Source organism: Nylanderia fulva, unplaced genomic scaffold, assembly GCF_048542155.1.
Source record: "Nylanderia fulva isolate GAGA-0341 unplaced genomic scaffold, ASM4854215v1 Scaffold24, whole genome shotgun sequence".
In the NCBI taxonomy this organism is placed as follows: Eukaryota; Metazoa; Arthropoda; class Insecta; order Hymenoptera; family Formicidae; genus Nylanderia; species Nylanderia fulva.
The window spans coordinates 2,053,115-2,077,598 of NW_028190304.1; the positions used below are offsets into that span (position 1 = coordinate 2,053,115).

The 24,484-nt window shown below is 30.8% G+C and overlaps 4 protein-coding genes and 1 long non-coding RNA gene across 6 annotated transcripts in view; 3 read left to right on the forward strand and 2 right to left on the reverse strand.

The window, feature by feature from the left end:
• The first annotated feature begins 2,105 nt into the window (after window positions 1-2,105).
• On the forward strand, window positions 2,106-6,301 carry LOC114934261 (N-acetylneuraminate lyase-like). Its single transcript, XM_029306931.2, has 8 exons — window positions 2,106-2,405; window positions 4,513-4,574; window positions 4,651-4,721; window positions 4,891-5,036; window positions 5,159-5,327; window positions 5,439-5,584; window positions 5,695-5,866; window positions 5,934-6,301. The coding sequence occupies exons 1-8, from the start codon at window positions 2,322-2,324 to the stop codon at window positions 6,092-6,094; spliced, it is 1,011 nt and encodes a 336-aa protein (XP_029162764.1). The 5' UTR covers window positions 2,106-2,321; the 3' UTR covers window positions 6,095-6,301.
• Window positions 2,917-5,780, reverse strand: LOC114934267 (uncharacterized). Its single transcript, XR_003820249.1, has 4 exons — window positions 5,678-5,780; window positions 4,143-4,257; window positions 3,124-3,316; window positions 2,917-2,981 (listed from the first exon to the last, which is right to left on the reverse strand). It is a non-coding gene; the product is annotated as an uncharacterized LOC114934267 (long non-coding RNA).
• A 599-nt stretch (window positions 6,302-6,900) lies between the features above and the next one.
• On the forward strand, window positions 6,901-9,533 carry LOC114934262 (N-acetylneuraminate lyase-like). Of its 2 annotated transcripts, XM_029306932.2 has the most exons (8): window positions 6,901-6,982; window positions 7,918-7,979; window positions 8,048-8,118; window positions 8,319-8,464; window positions 8,586-8,754; window positions 8,855-9,000; window positions 9,112-9,283; window positions 9,354-9,533. In XM_029306932.2, the coding sequence occupies exons 1-8, from the start codon at window positions 6,977-6,979 to the stop codon at window positions 9,515-9,517; spliced, it is 936 nt and encodes a 311-aa protein (XP_029162765.2). In that variant the 5' UTR covers window positions 6,901-6,976; the 3' UTR covers window positions 9,518-9,533. The 2 variants fall into 2 exon arrangements, with proteins under 2 accessions (XP_029162765.2, XP_085339382.1); XM_085483256.1 differs by lacking the exons at window positions 6,901-6,982; window positions 8,048-8,118.
• A 3,431-nt stretch (window positions 9,534-12,964) lies between these two features.
• Window positions 12,965-15,793, forward strand: U3-55K (U3 small nuclear riboprotein factor 55K). The gene is made up of 8 exons (XM_029306830.2): window positions 12,965-13,165; window positions 13,441-13,571; window positions 13,647-13,753; window positions 13,836-14,063; window positions 14,217-14,329; window positions 14,478-14,674; window positions 14,765-15,105; window positions 15,174-15,793. The coding sequence occupies exons 1-8, from the start codon at window positions 13,115-13,117 to the stop codon at window positions 15,404-15,406; spliced, it is 1,401 nt and encodes a 466-aa protein (XP_029162663.2). The 5' UTR covers window positions 12,965-13,114; the 3' UTR covers window positions 15,407-15,793.
• Ephrin (ephrin) overlaps window positions 15,726-24,484 on the reverse strand; it is a 61,980-nt gene continuing 53,221 nt past the window's right edge. The window contains exon 5 of the mRNA XM_029306831.2: window positions 15,726-24,452. Within this exon, the coding sequence (XP_029162664.1) occupies window positions 24,295-24,452 (158 nt within the window). The 3' untranslated portion in view covers window positions 15,726-24,294. The remainder of the gene's footprint in view (window positions 24,453-24,484) is intronic.

Here is a 24,484-nt window from a genome sequence, read left to right on the forward strand (position 1 = left end):
GATGCATGTCGTCGCAATCGGGCTGGCCCGACTACGCGCGGTGCGTCGATCTCTAATCGAGGTATAAATACGATACGAGATATTGTCTCTTTTTCATAAGTGTGAAAACTTTTATCACATACGTAACGCATTTATCTTGTAAGCGATTGCTGCCCCTCCCTCACCAACATCCCCGCATCTCTCGTCGACGGTTTTCTCCGGTTCTCATCGAACAGCAAGATGTACTTTATTACAACCGTTGGCAAAAATTAATATACATATATATGCGAGTTAACGAACTGTGCAGTAATTAGTTAAATCGCCGAATAATAATAATGATTATATAATTATATAACTCTCGGAGAGGGGATGTCTTCGAAAACCAGGTCAGTTGTTGTCGTTTGTTGCCTACTTCCGAAGCGTTCATCTCGTTCAATGATTTAGCCTACTATTTAATTATATAATTCACTGTGTTAAAAAAAAAAAAAAAAAGAAAAAAAAAGTATGTAATGTCGTGAAAAATACAAAAGAGAACATTGCTGTTCTGTGAAATTCTTTCGGGAACGTATATTTTTAAATTTTTATCAGTAAGATTTAAATTTGAATTATATCTAATTATATAATTCGACTGTATAATTTTGGCTTAATGTTGACATTTGTGTGTGTGTGATACCTTTTATTCTATTTCTAGTTAATATAAATTTTCAAATAATTATTATTATCATTGTGTGTGTATATGCATGAAAGATCACATTTTTTTTAAATTTCAGATATAAGTTTGATTAATATAAAAGAGAAAAGAAATTCTTCTTTGTAATCAGGGTGTATACTCGAATCTTAAAAATAAATTCTCTGAGGATTCCATGATTTTCCAAGTACTTTTGTTTAAAATTCCAGGTAAAATTAAAGTATTTTAAATAATATTTACAATACAATTTTGAAATAAGTTTATTTGTTACATATGCATAATTTTTTAACTTAGTAAATGAAATATTTTTTTAATATAATAATGTAATATAGTATTATATTATAATAAAATATATTTTAATATATACTTTATATAAAACTAATAAATTTTATATTTTTTAAAACTATATTTTAAAATCAAAGGGACAATTTTTTCAAAAATTCCCTGAGTTTAAATCAAATTCCATGATAATTCCAGGATTTTTGAAGGTAAAACAAAATTCTCTGAGAATTCCAGGTTATCCTAGGTTTTTCCAGGGAGTATACACCCTGGTGATCTATTTTCACTAGAGACAGATATTTAAGAGCAACCATATAGAGGCATTACAGTCGCCATGATGAAATCACACATGATATTCAAAGGCATAAAAAGGGTGGACGTGAAAGATTATGAGGCAAAAAAATGTTATTACTAAACAAGAAACTTCTTCCCTAGTACGCATACGATATGCCGTAGCATTTCTCTCGTCACATTCAAGTGGCAATTATTGCAAAATAAAAAAGGAGCATTATAAGAGTAGCAGCTAACATTAAATAGAATTCTCTTTGGCGTTATTACATAAACATTCGAGTAGCTTCCGTTCTCGTTTCGATAACAAAGAAAAACATGTAATATCCGTTAAACAAATAAAATGAAGCATGCCACTATCTTGAAACTTATAGCGAATTTACTATTACAATAATATATTAATACTATTGACATTGTTGAGGAAAAGGATCTACATGTAAATAAACATAAAGAGCATTTTTATAAATAACTGCAGTTGTTATTATATTAAACAAATTCTTCCTTTATATTTCTTATCTCCCTTTATATTTTAAAAAAATATAATAATAATATATTTTTTTAATTTATATTAAAGTTAATTTTTTATATTGATTTTCTTAAAACATGTAAATTACGAAAATATTTAATTTAAATTAAATTTAATAAAAATCTTTTAACCTACATGTCATTTCTATTTAAAAACTACTTTAATTAGTTCGATTTGTTTTAAGAGAATTTTTAATTAGCGGATAAGAAATTTGTTGAATAAAAAATATATGATTGACCGATATTCATCCATTAAATTATATTGTTGTTTTCAAACAAATAATATATGTTATTGTCATTGTTTAAGTTTAAATTATCTGCATTCCGCTGCATTCGTATATATTATTGATTCCATTTTTATGAAAGTAATCAAACATTTGAATTTTTTAAATTATATATTCATCTTAGCAATAATTATATAAAAATGTTCAATTGGAATTTAATCAATCATTTCTTTCTCGAACATTTGGAGTCCTAACTTTAACTTACCTGCTTGTCTTTAATGCATTTTGCAAAATAAAATGATAATCTATCTTATCAACTCTTGGCAATAGAAGGGGGAATGTATATTCAGTTATCAGTCGCTTCTTTTGACACTGCTGCTTCTATTAGATTTACTTTATCGTTACGTTCATCAACAATGTCCGTAAGTATATAATATATTAACAATATTATATCATCAAACACGTTAAATAAATGTTATTTAAATGATTGAAAGTTTGCACTCGTTTCTGTGCATCATATAATTACACGTATCATAAATTAAATGACATAATTAATACATGATTTTGTTGGCAAACATGATTAATCAATTGAAATTACTTTGAGCTTTATATAGTGTATGTGAAGCTAGTATATTATTTCGTGAAAGATCATAAATAGTTGAGAGTTCTGACTTTATTTTCAATAGATCTAGAATTCTTTTAAACAAATAGTCCTGGCGATCAAACCAAAAAATGCCTAAGGACAAACTGATATGCCATAACATTTTGTCGAAACATTTTCCTTATCAATATAATTATTAAAATTTAAGATTTATAATTCTAAAATTAGAGAGAACTCTAGAACTATTGAAAGTAGTCACAACTCTTAATTATTTATAAATCTCCACGAAATAAAGCGCTAATTTTATACACCTTCATTACCGCTATAGAAATGTTATAAACAATTTCTCACTCACCAATATGTGCAATAGCGAAGTTGTAATATACAGCACACGAATCTGAAAACAAAATATTCAAATTATGTATGTACATACTGTGGGTGTATATATATATATATATATATATATATATATATATCTTATAAATGAATATTTTATACACAACAAATAGAGTTTAGAAAAATGTTTTTCTTTTGCTTACCTCACACCTGGCCCACTGTCGCCTGATGCCTCCCCGGGCCTCCTCCTCCTCTCTTGGATCTTTGTAGCACTCAAGACACTCGCGAAAACATGAATACGATCGTCCGATACTTTCAACGGCACTCCCGACACGCGAAACTTTACACGGCACTCCCGACACGACGCGTAAATAGCACTGCGTATCACAATGCTACCTGCAACAAATAAAATACATACATATATTAGAGCAATCTTATTTTTTGCATTATAACATACATGATATAAATATATAAGCTAGAATTAAAGATGGATATATCCTTCATTCTAATAGAGAGCGATAGGCATGACTTGATATTAGTAACTAATTAAAATTCGAAGGAGATTAGTTTTGAAAAGATATAACTTTGTTTACGAGTCGTAATATTACTTCAATCAAAGTATTCTACGCGTTGTCCTTCATAATTACGTTTCGCATGCTTCAATGCGTTTAATGTTAGCGCACAATACTGCCTTAATTAAAGAATTTTTCGTACAATACTTAATTATCGTGGCGAGAGAGAGAGAGAGAGAACGCACCTTGACGCGTGCGACTTTGAATCAACTTTGACCTCTAGGCGGCGCTGGTATGCGACGCGTCACGAATCACGTGACAGGCGCGGAGCGGAGAGCACGTCACGTGATGAGCGCGGAGTGGGGAGCGCGTCACGTGACAGACGTGGAGTGGGGGAGCCGGAGTGAGAGAACAGCTGCGCCTGCGAACTAGTCAGTGCGTAGCATGATGAAGCGAGAGAGGAAATATAATTCTGAATAAATATAATTCTCAAAAATCAACTGCATCTCATCTCAATATCTGTAGATACAGATTGCCGATTGTCTTTTATTTAGCTTAATTAATTCTTTTTTTGTTTTTAGAAGGCAGAAATCTTTTAGAACCATAAATTTTTTTAATGTTGATAATTACTGATAAGAAAAATGTCGTAGGACAATATGCTGCGTAATGTTACAAATAAAATTGTTTCATTAAATTTTGCGTTGACTTACCTTTTAAAATTCAAGCATATAAACTGCAACACAAAAGTTCTCGAATCGCATCTGTACATAACATTTCTCAAATTGCAGTCATCATTCAGAGTGGAACGATCAAATAAGATATATTCTGAAATATAAAAAAACAGTAAAGATAGTTATCGATATCATTATTAAAAATAATATTAAAAATATCTTAATATAAAAAATATGTAAAAAATAAATTAATATTCTTGAGTAGATACATGACATAAAGTTTTACTTATATATATATATATATATATATATATATATATATATATATCAAAGATTTTAATTAATATGGGCAAAAACAAAAAATTAAACACTTTTTATATCATAAAGATAATTCCATTTATAATTACAGCGATTATCATACATCTACAGAGGTCTTATTGCCCCAGTGTTAACACCTTTTAATAGTAATGGGTAATTAATTTATTTCTATGCACTGCCAATGTTAAATTAAGTAATAATCAATATTTATTTAATATTTATTTAATAGATCTCTTAACTTGGAAATTATACCACAATATGCAACATATTTGGCAAAAAAAGGAATTAATGGTGTGCTTGGTAAGTCATTATTATTAAAAACTTCTAATCTATATTTAATCACAGCATTTATGTTTATTCTCGTAGAAACCATTTGTTTAAAAATTATTCAAAGATCAGATTTATTTGTCATTTTTATTTTAAAACTAATATATTAATGTTGACATTTTATATACCTATCATTTTACAGTCAATGGTACAAGTGGGGAGGGGATGACAATGTCTGTCAATGAACGAAAACTCGTTACTGAAGCTTGGGTAAGAGCGACGAAAAGTACAAAACAACACTTAATGATTCAAGTAGGAGGCGCTCCTCTTCCCGATGTTATCAAGCTTGTAAGTACTACGTTAAGATATAAAAGATACATAACTAACGTATGCTGAATAATATTTAATATACATTATATGATTATATAATAACAATTAAATAATAAAGTAAAAGTAAGGTAATTTCACAGGCAAAGCATGCAGAGAATCTGGGTGCAGATGCTATACTCTGTTTACCAGAATTATACTTCAAACCTACTACTCCTCAGCAATTAACTGAATACTTGGAAAGGATTAGCAAAGCAGCACCAAGTACACCATTATTATATTATCATATTCCTATGTTAACCAATGTTAATAGTAAGTAATCTTTTTAAATATATGCATAGTAAATTTAATTAATAAATATAATTGACGATATTGATATTTCTTTAAGTATGATGTATGTATGATTATATAAATTTTGTATAGTACACATGGGACAATTTCTTGAATTAATTTCTGATAAAATACCATCATTCGTGGGTATAAAATTTACCAGTACTAATTTAGAAGAAGGTGCACAAGCATTACGTGCCAACAATAAGAAATATGTTGTTTTTCTTGGTAATGATCAGGTAAAAACTAAAATTAAATCTTTATAATCTCGTAAAAATTAAGGCATACGTTTTAATTAATTTTAATTCTAGTGGAATATAGATTATATTCACCTTGGTTTTTATTTTAGACGATAAACGCTGCATGTGCACTAGGAATGGACTCTTTCATAATGACCATCGTAAATATGTTTCCGGAACTTGCACTGGATCTTCTTGCTGCTGGAAGAAATGGAAATATGTTAAAAGCTAAGAATATACAAGAAAAACTTTCAAACGCTGTACTTGTTATAACCAAACATGGTAAATATCGTTTTTTATATGTATTTATATAGCAAAGTACATTGTTACTAAAATTAATTATTTGCAGGTAATAGAGTGCAGGCTATGAAAACAGCAATGTCTCTTCTTACTGAGATCAATGTAGGAGTACCTCGTGCACCACTTAAATCTATTTCTCACGAAGCTCTAACAACTATGATTACAGATTTAATAAATCTAGGATTTGATGCTAAACTTAAGCATAATTGAAAATATTTTGTCTTTTTATTTTGATTATTCTATTTCATATAATAAATTATCTTATTATAAGCACAAAATAATATAAAAGTATGTTCTAAAAATTAATAATGAGCAAAAGCTCATTAATATAAGAATGTAGATAAATAAAAGATGCAAATTGTATTTTTTTACTCTTAATTATGATTATATAAAAAATAAAATAGGATAAAACAAGAATTTAAGTTTATGCAAAAGAAGTTTTTACATATCATGTAAGTAAATTCCTGTTTCATATCACATTATATACTATCAGATACTGATATATTCAGTTGATTTTCATGTTTGATAAACAAAGATAACAATTAATACTATACTATATTTTAAATGTATAATTAATATTAAACAATATTATAAAAAAATAGTTCAAAATTCTGAAATATATAAAAATAATTTTCATAAAGATCTTTCTTTAGTATTTATCCATTATGTCCAATTTTCGAATAAACATTATTAATGTCATCGTTTTTAAATCAATAATGTATTATTACTGTCATTGTTTCAATTATCTATATACACATACATTTATATATATATATATTGTATATATTATTAATGATTCCATTTTATGCAAATAATAAGACAAAATGTTTGTATTTGTTAAATTATGTATATTCGTTTTAACCATTTTAACAGTAACTATAGAAGAATGTTTCAATTCAAATTTAATCAATTTCTTTCTCAGACCTTGAAGTTGCAACTTGAACCTGTTTGTCTTTAATACATTTATAAATAAGACGACAATCAATCTTATCAGAGCTTGACAAAGGGGGGGGAGATGGTATATTTAGTCACTTCTTTTCATTCTAACTGCTTCTAACTGCTATCAGTTCACTAGTTGCATTCACATTAACAATGTCAGTAAGTATATAATATTCATAAAATTTATCAAACACATTAGACAAACGTTATTTATTAAATAATTGAAAGTTTGCATTTGTTTCTGTTCATATACGTATCACAAATTAAGTGATATAAATTTACAAGTAACATGATTTTGTTTTGGCAAACGTAATTAACCATTAAATTACGTTTAAACTATATATGTATATCGATATAATGCAAACAAACATTGATGTTACGATAAAATCACATATGTTTTTTCATTAAATTTTTAATTGACTCACCAGTTTATATGTGCTGCACTATAGAAGTTCTCAAATCGCATATACTGCACCACAGAAACTCTCAAATTGTAGTGTCATCATTCAGTGTGGAATGATTAAATAAGATATATTCTGAAAATATAGAAAAATAGTAATGACAATTATACTATATATACATATATAAATATATCATTATTAAATAACATTTAATATATATGATTATAAAAACATTTTTGATAAAATATCTTGTAATGTCTATATAGAAAATATCCATATTATAATCTGTCTTAAAATCGAAGAAGAATGCTAAAATAATGGTTTCTTTTACTGTATGCATATATTTTATTTTTTAAACATAAATATTAATTGAATATATTGAAATAAATTTAAAAGTTTAAATTTTATATTTAAAATCAATTCTAGTGTTTTTTAAAAATATATTCGTTGAATAGGAAATAAAAAATTATTTATAAAACCGCAACATTTTTTAACAATCTATACAATTTTTATTTTTTAAATAAGAGAGATAAATGTGTAGAAAATAAATTCATTTAATTGTCGAGCAGATATACAGTTGTATTAGATTTATATATGTACATAAAAGATATATCATTAATATAAATAAAAATAACTAAAACAAAAAATGTAACACTTTTTATATTGTAGAGATAATTAAATTTTTAATTACAGCGATTATCATATACCTACAGAGGTCTTATTGTGCCAGTGTTAACGCCTTATAATCATGATGGGTAATTATTTTATTTCTATACATTGTTAATGTTAAACTAAATAATGATGATCAAAATTTATTTAATAGATCTCTCAATTTGGATGTTATACCACAATATGCAAAATATTTGGCAAAAAAAGGAATTAATGGTATACTTGGTATGTGATTTTTATTATGAAAAATTTCTAATTTATTCCCAATAGCATTTGTATGTTTATGTACGTGTTTATTATTAAATTTTTGTAGAAATAATTTGCTTAAAAATATTTGAAAGGGCACTGATATATGATCATTCTCACTTTAAAATTAATATTGCCATTAATGTTGCCATTTTATTTTGTCATATATCATTTTACAGTCAATGGTACAAGTGGTGAGGGAACATCAATGTCTGTTGATGAACGAAAACTCGTTACTAAAACTTGGGTAAAAGCAGTAAAAAATACAAAGCAACACTTAATGATTCAAGTAGGAGGTGCTCCTCTTCCTGATGTTATCGAGCTTGTAAGTGCAATATCAATATACAAAGTATACTTGATGTATGCAGAATAATATGTTCAACAATACTACATGATTATCATAAAATGAATAACGATTAAATAATAAAGTGAATGTAATTTCACAGGCAAAACATGCAGAGAATCTACATGTAGATTCTATACTCTGTTTACCAGAATTATATTTCAAACCTACTACTCCTGAACAATTAACTGAATATTTGGAGAAGATTGGCAAGGCAGCACCAAGTACACCATTATTATACTACCATATTCCCATGTTCACCAATGTTAATAGTAAGCAATCTTTTTAAATATATGCATCGTAAATTTAATAAATATAATTAGTATTAGTATATCTTTAAGTACATCCATATCATATATAAATTTTTTTTAGTACACATGGGACAATTTCTTGAATCAATTGGTGATAAAATACCATCATTTGTGGGCATAAAATTTACCAGTGCTAATTTAGAAGAGGGTGCACAAGCATTACATGCCAATAATAAGAAATTTGTTGTTTTTCTTGGTAATGATCAGGTAAAGTAAAATTAAAACTTAAAAATCTTGAAAAAACAAATGTGTTTGTTTTAATTAATATGATATTTCTAAGTGTAAAATAAATATATTTACCTTAGTCTCTTATTCTAGTTAGTGAATGCTGCATGTGCACTAGGAATGGACTCCTTCATATTGACCAGTATAAATATGTTTCCGGAACTTACACTGGATCTTCTTGCTGCTGGCAAAAAGGGAGATATGTTAAAAGCTAAAAATATACAGGAAAAACTTTCAAGTATTGTACACGTTATAACAAAACATGGTAATTATTGTTTTTTTTATATATATATTTAACAAAATACATTGTTACTATAAGAATTGATTATTTGTAGGCAATTGGGTGCAGACTATGAAAGCAGCAATGTCTCTTCTTACTGAAATCAATGTAGGATTACCTCGTGCACCACTTAAATCTATTTCTTCCGATGCTCTAACAACTATGATAACAGATTTAACAAATTTTGGATACGAAGCCAAACTTATTAAGCATAATTAAAAATATTTTGTCCTTCTGTTCTGATTTTGCTTTTTATAATTATCTAATTTTAAGTACAAAAATATGAAGATATTTTCTTAATTACATAATAACAATAATTAAGAAAAATTAAAGCGAAATATGCTAACATAAAAATTAAGATAATTGAAAAGTACAAATTATATTTTCCAAATTACTCTCTTATTTTTAATTATCTCTTGATTATATATAATTACAGGAAAAAATTAAGTTATACGAAATGTGAAGATTATACACAAAAAGTTTTCCCATATAAACAAGTATATATATATATATATGCAAATTCTTACTTCATATATATTACAGTATATATTGCAGTACTACATCAAGTACTGCATGATGTACATATTCAATTGATGTTCGTTTATCTTCGGGAAACACAGGGAACAAGTAAATTAATATTATACAATGAACTATATAACGTCTTACAAATAATATTACGATAAAAATATTTGCTGAATATACTATAGTGATGAGGAGAGTGGGAGGGAGGGGGAGAAGAGTGGACGTCGTTTGAACGATGAATTTGATGCATAAATACGCAAATGCGTAGCAATATTTGTGCATACGATAGAGAAAACGTCATATCTTACTGTTTTTAGTTGTCAAAAGTTCTCTTTAACTTATGATAAATAAATAATAATGTTATTTTACCTGCGAGACTCGCACTTCTTCGCACCCAGCGTAATTCAAATATTCTTGCGTAAAGGAACCGCCACTTTCACTTCACCATTGGCTGCTATTCACATGAGTGAAAGTTGCGGCAGAATCGAATCGACCAATCACGTCGCAGAGCGATCCAACATCCAATAGAAAGCGCGGATTTTTGACTACCGCCATTTTTCCCCCTAGGAAACAAACTCTCCTATTGGCTACCAGATGTCGCACATCGCATTGCAAGTTGTGTTGTATTTTACTATTTTATGATGCACATGTGAACAGCCCCTTGCACAATGCCAGGCAACAGATAATAATAAGAATAAAAATATCAAAAAATCGAAGAAGGAGATAGATATTATTCTCTGCTCTTATTGATGGATATTTTCTATTTCTTATAGAAATCTTCTCTATATAGATATCTTCTATTTCTTCGTAATAAATTTAATTTATTACGAAGAGGAAGAGAATATATATATATATATGTATATATGTGTGTGTGTTACATTTGGTCTTGATTAAAAGAAATCATTTAGGCAAAAGGATTACTTTTCATTATCGCGATGCGTTTTTTATCAGGAGTAGTCGAGGAGATAAAAAAAATATATAGAAACACACAAAAAGCAATACGCTTCAATTTATTTTATTTTATTTTTATTTATTTTATTCTGGAAAAATGTTATGCATGATATTCTTTCTACTCTATTTGGAAATTTGAATTAATAAGTTTATGTATAGAATTAGTATATATAATTATTAAATTTGTCTTATTTTTTCCCCAACAAACACAATATATAAATGTTATATACTTAAGCATGTTACATGTAACGTATATGTTAGTTGTAATTTCCCACTCATAGATGTAACATTTTTAATATTACATATATTACATTGTAGTTATATTGTCATTATATCCCAAGATAGCACTGACTTATCAATACATCAATGTGCTATTTGGTATACAGGGTGTTCGGGAACTCCGGTGCCAACCGTTGAGGGGTTGTAGGGTAGGTGAAAAGATGATGATTTTTCCTCAGCAAAAATGTTGAGAAGTCAATAATTTTCGAGTTATAAGCGATTGAAAAAAATGGGTTTTTTGAAAACTAAACGTTTTGGAGTTCAAAGTCTAACATAATTACATTCTTCAGTTAATTTCAGGTAGAGTTTACTATAATACAATTTTAATTTGAGGCTTAGTTATAAAGATACATAATGACAAATATTGGAAAGTTGTAAAAAATGATGACCTTTTTTGACATTTTCGCTGAGGAAAAATCGTTCCCAAATTGACCAAAGAATCCATTTGTGATCGTTGGTCCGTTAGTTACCGAACACCCTGTATAATTACAATATAACTACAATGTAATATATGTTATATTAAAATGTTACATCTATGAGTGGGAAATTACAACTAACATGGATGTTACATGTAACGTACACGTTATATTACCTGTTATATTCCGTTTTATTATAGCAATGTAACAATTATATATTGGTGTTTGCTGGGTCTATTATGTTGCAAACATATCATGTCTGCATTTGCTAATTATTTAGAAAAAGAGAGAGAAAGAGAGAGAGAGAGAGAGAGAGAGAGAGAGAGCAATAATATAATTATTTAATATATATTAAAGATTTATGTAATTAAATGTTTAAAAATATGAAATTTTTTTAGTATAATATATGGTCATACTAAAGGCAACCCAGACACACTACGACCATGTCAAAAATTGGCGCATAAGATATCTTTAAAGATGTCTTTTGGATATCATATTATCAAGGCATCTTAAAGACTACTTAAAGATGTCTTATGCACTACTTTTAGACATGGTGTATTGTCTGAGAAAATATATATCCATAAGTCTCAGCCCACATCAAAACGATTAAAAAAAGCAAATAATTTACATAACAACAATGATAGTATTGCTAGCGTACAGACGAAGAATTTGTAGAAGAAAATTAAAGGTGAAATTTTACGTGCCGCTGAAACAAGTAATTAAAACGACAGATTTGTCGCTCGTAATCCAGCACTAACAGTTTTGTAGTATCCCTTTTAATAATTAAGCAATATCCCAGACAGCACCAAGCCCAAAATTGATGCATAAAATATCATTAAGAAATCTTTAAGACAGCTTTAATGATGTCACAATGATATCATTGTGACAAAGCGGACATTCGCACATCGCTATGACATCCAGAGCATATCACTGTGATGTCACTGTGATATCACTGGTTTTTTGCTATGGGGGTTATATGATATGATATCCGAAAGACATCTTAAATATATTTTAAAGATATTTTATGCGCCGATTTTGGATTTGGTCCTGTCTGGGATTCTAGGCGTATTTTTAGAATATTAAATATTCGAAGAATACGCCTAGAATATTAAATAATATCATGCGCTTATAGGGTTGAATCAGTACACCTACAAAGCATTTACTGCTCAAACGCTCAATTTTCAATTCTGTTGCGCTGCTATCCTTTTCATGTATAAAAATTATCGCTGTTTATTTCAACGACAAAAGTTGTTACGTGATCATTTTTGTCGCTTAAACAATCGGTTTCAGCGAAAAGGCATCTTTTTGGTTGCTATTTCTCATGAGTGAAAGTTGCGACAAAATCGCGTCGTTCGACGATCCGACAGCCAATAGAAAGGATTCTTAACTACCGCCATTTTCTTCCCTAGGAAACAAACTCTCCTATTGGCTACCGGATATCGCACATCGACATCGCAATCTGTTGTGTGTTATTCCATCTTTTAATGTGTTCATGTTTATGGATGTATTTTATTATTTCATGATGCACATGTGAATCGTTTCGAACCACGCGGAAACTTAATTTATTACGAAGAGGAAAAAAATAGGCTACATTTGGTGTTGATTAAAAGAAATTATTAAGATAAAAGGATTATTTTTCATTATCGCAATGCCGTTTTTTATCAGGAGTGGCCGAGGAGATAAAACACAGAAACGCAAAGTACGCTTTAATTTATTATTTTCTTTTCTTTTTATTTATTTTATTCTGGAAAAATGTTACACATGATTCTTTCTCCTCTAATTGGAAATTTGAATTAAGTTTGTATAGAATTAGTATAATTGTCTTATTTTTTTTTATTCTTATATTGCAAACATTTACATTATATCTGTGTATTGCCAATTATTTAGAAAGAGAGAAAACAATAGTATTAATTATTTAATATATTAATGACTTATGTAATTAAATATTTAAAAATATGCAATATTGTTTATTAGTTTAATGGTCACCAAAGCAAGATTTCCAAATCTCAGCTCACATCAAAACGATTAAAAAAAACAAATAATGTACATAATGACAATGATAGTATTGCCAGTACGGATGAAGAATTTGCAGAAGAAAATTTAAGGTAATTATCAAATAATATATTCAAAATATTATATATAATATAATCAGTGAGATTATAAAAGATTTTCTCTTATAGGAATAAAACAGAAAAATATGAAAGTGAAACGGAAGAAGAGGAGGAGACTGCGCAAGAAAAGAGTGTGAGGCTTGCAAAGATATATCTTGAACAAATTGAAGCAGAAGGTAAATGAGAATTATATATATATATAAAATTTGTTTATACTATTTTATTACTGATGACAAAAATACTTTTATAAAATTGTAGAGAAAGATAGAGCAGAATTTGAAGAGGGCGCAGTTGCACAAAGATTACGTGAAGAGTATTTAGAGCAAAAGGGCCGATTAAGAAAAACTATAGCATCAAATTATATTGGTCACAAGAAACTCACATTATTGAGATGTAAAGAACATAAAGGACCTATTACTTGCATTTGTCTTTCCAATGATGGCAGTATATTATATTCGGGATCTAAGGATGGCAGTTTAGTTAAATGTAAGTACATAAATTTAAATGGTTATTTAGAGAAAAGAGAGAATAATAGATAAAGTAATAATAGAAAAAGATTATATATATATATACATGTTTTTAAAATAATATGATATATAACAATAGTAACGATTATTGTGTGATAATCTTATTTATTAGGGTCAGTAAAAGAAAAAACCAAGTTAAAAGTTATTCGAGGAAATAGAGGAAAAACGAAAGATGGAATGAAATCTATACGGTGTATGGCTCTTAGCACAGATGGAAAATTTTTGGTGAGTTAAACAAAATAATATGTATACAAAATATATATACATATATATTTATACAAACGCATATATATATATATATATATATATATATATATATATATATATATATATATATATAATATATCAAGATATAATTTTTTTTTCATTGCAGGTAGTAGGAGATATTAAATGTAATGATATAAAAGTATTTTCTGGTGATACCCTGAATCATATAAAGAACTTACAAGGTCATAGAAACTTTATATCTGGATTGACATTTCGAAAAGATACTCACACATTATATTCTGCATCCGAAGATAAAAGTGTGAAAGTTTGGAATCTGGATGATATGGTTTATGTCGAATCTTTGTAAGTAATTTTATTTGCTTCTATGATATCTTTAATTACTTTATTTTAGTTTCAAGCAATTTCTAATAATACTATCGTTCCTTCTTGTAGATTCGGACATCAGAATGGTATTACATCTATCGACGCACTTTCACGAGAGCGTGCCATTTCGAGCGGTGGTTACGATGGGACCATCAGAATATGGAAAATAGTCGAAGAATCACAATTAATATTTAATGGACATGTTGGTAATAGCATCGACATAGTTAAGCTTATAAATGAGGAGAATTTCTTCAGCGGTGGAGATGATGGACAACTTTGTGTTTGGGGATGTTTGAAAAAAAAGCCATTGTGTTCAGTACTGGAGGCGCATGGAAAGGATGAAATCAATGGCCAACCAATGTGGATTTCAAGTATCGCAACGTTGTTAAATACAGATTTAGTAGCATCAGGTATGTTATTATCATTTCTTCTATTTGGCTATAAAGATATCTACATTTTTTTCTTCACTGATTTCTAGGCTCACGAAATGGCGTAATAAAATTGTGGCAATGTGGTCAGGATTTTAAGTCTTTAAATTTATTGTTTGAAATTAAAGTAACAGGTTTCATAAATGCACTCACTTTCACACCTGATGGAAATCAGCTTATTGCTGGTGTAGGTAGTGAACATAGAAATGGTAATTGGTGGCGAATACCAGAAGCCAAAAATTCTATTGTTATTATACCATTGATAAATAAGAAAGACAAATAGACCTCACAATTGTTAAAATAATTTACATAGTGCCTATATGTACATAATGTGTATACATAATTTCTGATCATTAATATTTTTTATAACATCCTTATATATCGACATTATATCTTTTTTATATTAAGTAAAATTCTTCATACTTACCATCCTTATTTTTAATTATTAATTATTGAAAACAAAAGATATAAATTGATGGACAAACTAAAAATCATATTTTAACAATTCATATAAGGCAAAAATTAATTCTGTTGCCAGTAATAATCTTATCATCGATGACAGGTGTACATATTTAAAACAGGTATGAATGAAATGAAAGAAATATTGGTCCACAGTACAAGTATTTATTTATTCTGTACAAAAGTTGAGTTATAAAATATTATGTCCCTATTTTAGGTCTTGTTCTTAGTCTTGTATACCATGCCGTCTTGTGAGTACGTTCGCATAATAACAATATCGCCGTATGGAGAACGCTCATACTCGTCCGAAAGCGTTCTCTCATTATAATCCGATATTTCGCAAGTTGCACTGCGCAAATAATTCGCACGCAATCCCGGCTTCGCTTCCGGGCGATCATCAACGTTCTGCTCGCGCGAATTTTGGACTCACCACATGTACATATAAACCAAACCGATTTTTTTAATCCGCATATTTATTCAAGTCAACAAACAGTAGTACAGCGAGTGTACGCTACTTCTTGTGCATTCTTGCGATAAGTTTTCAAACGAGTGCGATATATAGGCCATCCTTAATGAGGGGGGCATATCACCCTTTTGTCGTGTCTGTTTTTTTTTTTTTTTTTTTATTTATTTACTGCTTTGCTCTATCTTTCCAGGCCGTAAGGGTGCTGTTCGGTGTGTTTCTTCTTTTTTTTTTTTTTAAGGTTCTCAAGCAACATCGTCTTCTGCAAAAATACGCGATTAAATCTCCCTGTTTCTCTGTAGGCCGGCACTAAATTTTGCTTGATGGATTCTGAACTTGTTTATCCCTCTTTCCTTCTTTTTCCCATAGTTGATTCTTACATTTCTCTTTTTTCTTCGACGTTTTCTTGTTTAATGGTTCCATCTTTGACGGGGTTGAAACTTTTATAAGTCATGAGAGACATAGCTTTTTATGTACTCTTCTTCATATCCCATTAATCATCATTTTTTGGGGGCATAATTCTCTGATTTAAAAATCAGCTAAGTTTATCAAAGTATCAAAGAGTCGCTTTAATCTAGGAAAAATCAGCCACGTTTATCAAAGTATGAAAGAGTCGCTTTAATCTAGGATCTAATAGTAAATGACTCGTATTTGACAGAATTTGACAATGTCTTTCCTTTTTTCGAAACAGAATTGGGCGCACATTATTTCGTTTGTTTGAAAAAAGTTTTAAAATTGATAAATCACTTAGTCTGCTTATATTATCATAATAAACGGTATCTATTTTACAGATATTTGACTGTGTATATTGATCTTATTATTGTACAATGGTTGTATAAGAGTCACGAAAAACGATTATTTTTTTTTTGCTACGGCAGATATATTATCTTCGCCCAATTCCGTTCGATATACATGGTTTGAATTTGCTTTCGTCGTCGAAAAAGATTATGATAACCGCGGGAAGAGAGATGCATCTTTGATGTGCAATCGATGCGCTCGTTGCGTGTTAGATATGAATCGATATTACATCGAAAAGTAGATATTACATTGATTACAGCACGTTAATCTGCCGAAGAGAAGTTATCAAGAGTATGTAACGTAATTCTTGAAGCATAATGCGATTAAATTTTCGTCAAATGTGCAATGCAAAATAGAGAATAAACGTTGAAATGCATATATTATTCTCGTGAGACGAGTATTTGTTTTCCTATTTATCGTACAATTTCTTAAGTAGCTGACAGACTTTATACGTACATATAAAAGCATTAATTAATACGATAATGTGATTTGCATTTGACTGATATAATTCTAACTATCGCCAATAAAGCGCGTCGTGTATTATTTTTTATGGCCTTTGTGAAAACACAATTACAAAGAGAAAAATAGTTTGCGCGTGCGAAATAATATCCATTTTTTAATTATATTAAAGTGAACTTCAAATTAGCGAAACGTTGGAACGTATTTTTTATTTTGTTGGAATGTATTGAAGATGTTTACTGGCTTTTTTTTATGCGTAGGATAATTTCTCGTTTTGTCTGTGTCTTTCTTTTTTTTTTTTTTTCATTAGCAACGTATTAAATATGAATTGACGATAACAATTGAATATGGCAATTTATTTCGGAAGTTATTGCGCTCCTATATCGAATAAATAGTGAAACAGTTGTTGCTCCATTATATTTCGCGCAACGCATTTTATGTATATATTATATTTATACTCTATCAAAAAAATTATTTGAGCTTTAGTAAAAGTGCTCTGCAATTACAGATTTAGCGACAATAGCGAGAATATTTAATTGCAATTCAAAACATTTGTTTTAGATAAAAATTCTTAGGCCTCTTCTTCTCATGGCATAAAAATGTATAAAAAGATAAGATTTGAATGAAAATTAGGACAACATTTAGGAACAATATTTTAGATTAATCAAGCTTTTCTTAACATATTCGAGAGATCGATATGTATTAGTTGTTAATTTGAAAAATCATGATAGCTATCCGAGAAATCATTTCTATACAACACAATGTTTTTTTTTCGTAAACTGCTTCTTAATAATATATGCATGATAAAGTTTGCGTATTTTATGAAACGACTTGGACTTTCTCGCAAATTTAGAATAATCTCTCTATTAACATATTAATATGAACGAGCGATTAAAATAGAAGAATAGACTAGAAGTTGCATTACCCACAAGTGATGAATTAGTGCCAATGTTGTTATTTGTCTGCGACAATTTTTTATACGACACAAGTCGAGTAGCTCGTGCATACTTGGTGTGCATCGACTATCTCTTTTGTACTAACAAGATCGCCAAAGACAGGACGGTCCATATAAAATATTCTTTATTTACTTATTAATTGTAAAAATAATTTTTTTTAGCGCATGCGAGAGCAAAAATTACAAAACATATTTACGCGTTATAAATAAATATTTTATATACAAAAAATAAATATCGCTACACATTTTTGTTTCTTAATTATTACTAGTATTATGAAATTCTCTAATTTGCAATATATTCGTTGCGCGATAACAGAATTCTTCATTGTTCCAAGGAATAATATTACAAGCTAGATAAGTCGTAATCTTTAAATATATACGTAAGAAACTTATGCGATTAATGTGCTATTTTTTTTTTTTTTTTTTACAACAATATTGTACTTTCTGAATTCTTCCGGACCGTCCTTTCTCTTTTTCCTCAGACTCCGACACAGAACAGGAATGATTTCCGCAAGGTATCTCGAAACAAAATACGATGCAGCTAGTCCTCCGACCTGGCGCACACGCGATTTTTTTCCCCTTTTTTTTTTTTTAAATTACTTTCGTTTGCCATCGATATACTTCGCTATATATCGACATACATATAGAATATACCTACATAAATTGTGTAACACCGACGAGCCTACGCTCCCTCATCTCTTGCTCGCCTTCCGCCCTTTCATTCTCACGCGTGTCTGCGTACACAGATTGCATTTTACATGAACGTAGTTTTTTTTTTTTTTTTAGATATATCGTGTGCTTCACTTTATTTCCTTCGTGCTTTTTCTCACACATTCTCTCCCTCTCTTTCTCTCTCTCCCTATCACGCGTATATAATCTCGCTGCATTGCATAGTTTCGCGACAGCTGCATGTTTGTGACGTATGTGATGTGTGTGCCTTGTGTGTCTGCTCCTTTTTTTTTTTTCGTGAAAACTTGTGTTTACGTTTATTTCTCTCTTTATACACTGTTATCTGCAATTTTTTTGGTTGATTATGGCGATTTTTTCCTGTTTTTTTTTTTTGCAACCTGTGGTCGCTCGTTTAAATACTATTTCGCTATAGTGGACTACCGTTTATGAATGCTACGCTACTTTGTATTGTATCCTGTAACGTTTCGTAATGAACGACTGGTACTGTACTTGAATGTGCATACTGGTGAACACACGCAAATCTATAAGGTTCCGTTCCAAAGATACCATACGCGGCGAATCGAGCGTGGAATGAAAGTTGTAATTAAAATATTTCAATATCGTGAATGCCATCTCGGTTTATTGTTCGCGGAATGCGCTGCATTCGGCACAAAAAAACTCTCGAATAAAATAAAATATTCTATAAATATATAGCATACGTAATTGTAATAAAAACATTGCATCGGATTATGCAATCAGAACTGAAATTAATATATACGTATATAATTTGCAAATTCTATTATTGTGAAATGATATTAATAGAATTATAATATAATTTATATATTATAATTATAATGTATTATATTATATAATTGTAATTATATAATTATATTATTATTTTTTTAAATGTAATTATATTATAATTCTATTATCGAAATGTAATTACAATTACTGCCGAAAAGAGAAAGCATAAACTTTCATCTTATTATTTTACAGTTTTCACATTTTTATCTTCATTACTTTATTCTTTTAAACGGTTAAATTATAATATGATATAAAAAACGCCGCGTATGATAACCATGAGAGAGAGTGTATATGTATGGGTCCTGTATGCTCCGGTTACAAAATAATATACGCAACGTGAGAAATCACGATCTGGCTAAGTGCTCGGCTCCACACTCGAACCTGCATCCTGTTTAATTAGTGTTCTTTCGATTATGAATAGTTTAATCATAGTTTTATAATTAACCACTCTGTATCTTCCATCTTGTTAAAAATCTTAGACATCAACATACATTCATTTTTTTTATTTTTATAATAAATCGTTATTAGAAACCTATCTCATACTCACTATATGCACTTTAATATAAATTTCATCGCGTTTATCGTTTATTTAATCGTTAATTTATTTACAGAGACGCGAATATTTACGAAATTCACTTTATCTCTCCTCGCTCTCGTCTTCCTTCACGTTAATTAATTATTCATTACAAACCGCACGGCCGTGTCGTCGTCAGCGCGGTGGATATTTTAACCCTCGATCTCGAGAAGAGAGGAACAAATATTTTTCTTTTCTGTCATAATGTGCATGGATATACGCGGTGTCTCTCTCGTTCGTACGAGAGACTTCTATCCTTTCTTGTCTTGTACACGCACACGAGTAAATAATTACGTAAGTGAGGTGCCATATACCGAACGTAATTAGCAGACGGGAATTCGGGTCTCCTCGGGATTGGACGTGAAGCGTATCCTCCTGTTTTTTCACTTTTTCTTTCATTTTCTTTTTTTTTTTTTTTAATCCTATTTCGGACGTTTATTTACACGTGTTTAAGTCGTATCGTGACGGATCCACCGGATCGGATGGACCGAAATATATAGATCCGATCTCTCATTGTGTACACATGTTACATCTATTTACATATGCTTCTGAACAAATAAACTCACCAAAGATGCTTTCTATCTGTTTAAAAAAATACTTTTTTTTCTTCGTCGGCAGCAGGACGCCTCACGTCTTTCGCGGTCCGCGACATCGTGGATATAATGGATTGTGGAATGAAATAAAAGAAAGAGAGGGAGAAATAAAATAAAAAGAAAAATAAATTTGCAGTGAGTGACCTTGTCTATTTTCTATATCGAATAATTCGAGTCTATATTATTGTTATAGCGTGTTTCGCTTATCGTCCGCGCGGATGAGTACCATTTCACGTATTTATCTCTTCGCACGTCGCCTTCGCGCACGAACAATCGGTCGAGCGACTTCCTTTTTCTGTCTTTTTGTCACTTAAAGTAATAAATTCAACTTGTGATCGGCGATACTTTCACGATTCCTAACAATACACAAATATAACGCAATAAGCGACCGTTCGCTAAGTGTAATCTAAAATCTAAGATATCGCAAAATAAAATTGTTGATGTCCATGATGTTATATATATATATATATATGATACCTTGGTTGAAAATGTTTAAAAACTTCTAATATCCATAGTTATTGAATATCTTTTCTATATTGCTGATTTATTCCAGAGATGACAATAGATAAAAATAATATTGCAACAATTAATAGTTTCTGAATCATTAGTGCAACAATTAATGTATATTTATTAATAAATTGTTGATTGATTATAATGATATATGCATCGGAATATATTTCAACCAAGGAAATCAGGAATAAATATTTATAACATAAACGATGTTTTATTTTGACGAATTCACTTTTGCAATTGATTGTCTGTGGACGCATTATTTACCTAAATGAAAACATAAGTTTCGGAACGAAGAGTTGGAATCGTGAAAAATCGCGTTGCCCGGTTCGCCCTGTTATTGCGAGGGTACAATATAAAAAAAAAAATACAGATACTTAAGGCTTATAATACTGCTGCAGAATTTTCGCTGTATATTCGCAAGTTTCGACTGATCATAATCGTTCGCTCTGTTGTCGTAGACGCAAATAGGGACGATGAATCACGAACAAACTTTCGAAAGCGAGCCGGGTCACGTCGAACAATATCTTCAACTCGTATAAGGACTATTTCACTATCTAAAGATCCTGAGTAAGGACCTCCCTTCTTCTCCCTCGCACCTATCTTCACACGCACGCATCCGCACAGGCACTCATATACATTCTCTTGTCACGGTACTCATTTTCTGCCATAAGTTCGTATTTACAATAATTCGTTAGTGTAATTGCGCGCTTGAAACTTTCTCTGGTAGCAGACACGATAGATAAACTTACTCACTGCTTCATCTTTCTTCCTCGCATATCGTGCCTGCGCATGCATGTATCACGCAATCTCGCTTTCAAATCGCGTGAAAGATGAATCCGCAATGTGGCATATGAAATGTATGTATATGCGCGTGTGACATGGTACGCGTGCGCGAGTCTTTTTTTAGTAAATAAATACAATAATAAAAAAAAGAAAGCCTATTTATATATATAGAAAAAGTCAATAAATCAGAAACATGATCGAACAACTGACTAATCGGATACCGTGGATAATTTGAATAGAAATATTTTTTATCCGCGTACAATATATATAATACATGTATATGTGGAACGAAATAAAATAAACGAGGAAAATCATAACAAATATCAGGAATTGGCCTTGGGGAGGATTTGTTCGCGCCACGATTCGCTGCTTCATCCCTGGCTTCGGTAGTACATTAATTTATTTGTTATTAAATTTGATATTTCACTAGCGAATATAGAATATCGAGTGTTGAATATTCGTAGCGTAATGATAATGCATAATAAATATAATACAGATCTCTATAGATAGAAGTCTCGGTATGATACAACTATTATACAAATCTCTGTCTCTTATTCGATTACACGACTCATTGTCAGTCAATCTCTCTCTCGCACACAATTCTCTATTTACTCGTTTGCTCTTTTTCCTGTCATTTCCCTTATCTAACGGCTCGAGTCTATCCTTGTTATTGACTCGCAACAATGACGTACTTAGTCTGACATAATGACAAAAATTCGCACAATTCATGTCTCGCATCGCTTTGTTCGACGAGTACCTTTACAGTGTTTCGCATCATAATCGTTCACACTTTCTCTTTCTGATACATATTCTCTCTTCGTTTCTCTCTCTCTCTCTCTCTCTCTCACATAAGATTTATCTAGAAATACGGCACTCTTTCTTAAACTTCACTGGCCCCCTGCTGCCCATCGGCATACAAGGCGACCAAGAGCCACTTGTACATATTCATTAGGAATTTTATTTACACGCGTGCTAACTATCCTACTCACGATCTCGTACGCGAACTCGAATGATCCTTCGTCCTCGGCGTCCTGCTATTCGCTGGACATTAGCGGCGATCGATCTGAGCTTGAAACGCCACGCGAGAGACATGATTACTCCCACACACCGATTCTTTTAATTCTTTGATCCTTCAACCAATCATCGAGGAACTACGATACGTCGCATCGACGACTCTGAGTTGAAGTATCTACGAGATTCTTGCAATAAGAATCTCGCAACAAGGATCGTAATTGTTCGTTCCGGATCGTCTTGATCGTGAACCGGAAATATTCAAGGATTTTCAGGTACTCTTTTCTCGAGGCGCGGCGCGCTCAAACGATCCCCCCTTGGAAAAAGCTTACGAGCTCGTCGTTTCCATGGCAAGGACCCCTTAACGAAGGATCGTTCGTCGTCGTTGGTCGAGTCTACGCGATCATTTTTCCTGGATTACGCGATTCGCGACGCGGAATTAAAGAGACGCAATCTCTTACGGATTTTCTCGCGTAGCTCTGTCACTAATATACTAATAGATCGCTTTTTTTTCTCGCACATTTCTCTCGAGGATATTTAGCACGCTGCCACGACTCCCACTTCGATCTCTGTCGTATTTGAATAAATAGCTATCAGCGTAATAATAAAAGGACAACCAATACGACTACCATTTATAGTAGTAATAATAGTGGGCGTGTACTATAGATAGTGTCTAATAGTAGCCTTTTCCTTTCGCTTTCTCTCCTACTTCTTCCCGTCTTCCTATCTTCGGCTTTGTCGTTTTCGTCGTCCTATATGATATTCCATCTTGGAACTCTGCTAGTTCATATTAAATTGTAGTTAATATGGCGTTGCCGCTCGTGTGTCGTGCGTGTCTCTTCTCTCTTTATCTTCGTCTTTCTCTCTCTCTCTCATTTTTCGTTCGGCCTCTTCTCTCTTCTCTATCATCTCTCGAGTCGGCGCGACCATGGATCGTGCGTGTCTTACTACGATCAAGGGACGGCCGAGGGACGCGCGTTTATGTCTCGCGCATTTCTCAAGAAATCAATTAAACGTAGGATAATCACAGAAGAAGGGGTTTCGACGCATGGGATATACGACGTTCTCGTACGTTGTCGGTGCTATCGCTTCACCGCAGCAGCTGTTGTAACAATGTGCTCATCAACAGGCTGCCAATCGCCAAGATTAGGTTCTGCGCGTACCGGAACTGCATGGTGTACGAATTTGCGCCATTGTACGTCAGTTCCTCGTTCTTTACCACCTCGTTCGGATGGTCCGAATATTCTTCTGTAAAAAAGAGAATGAAAGGCATAAGTTAG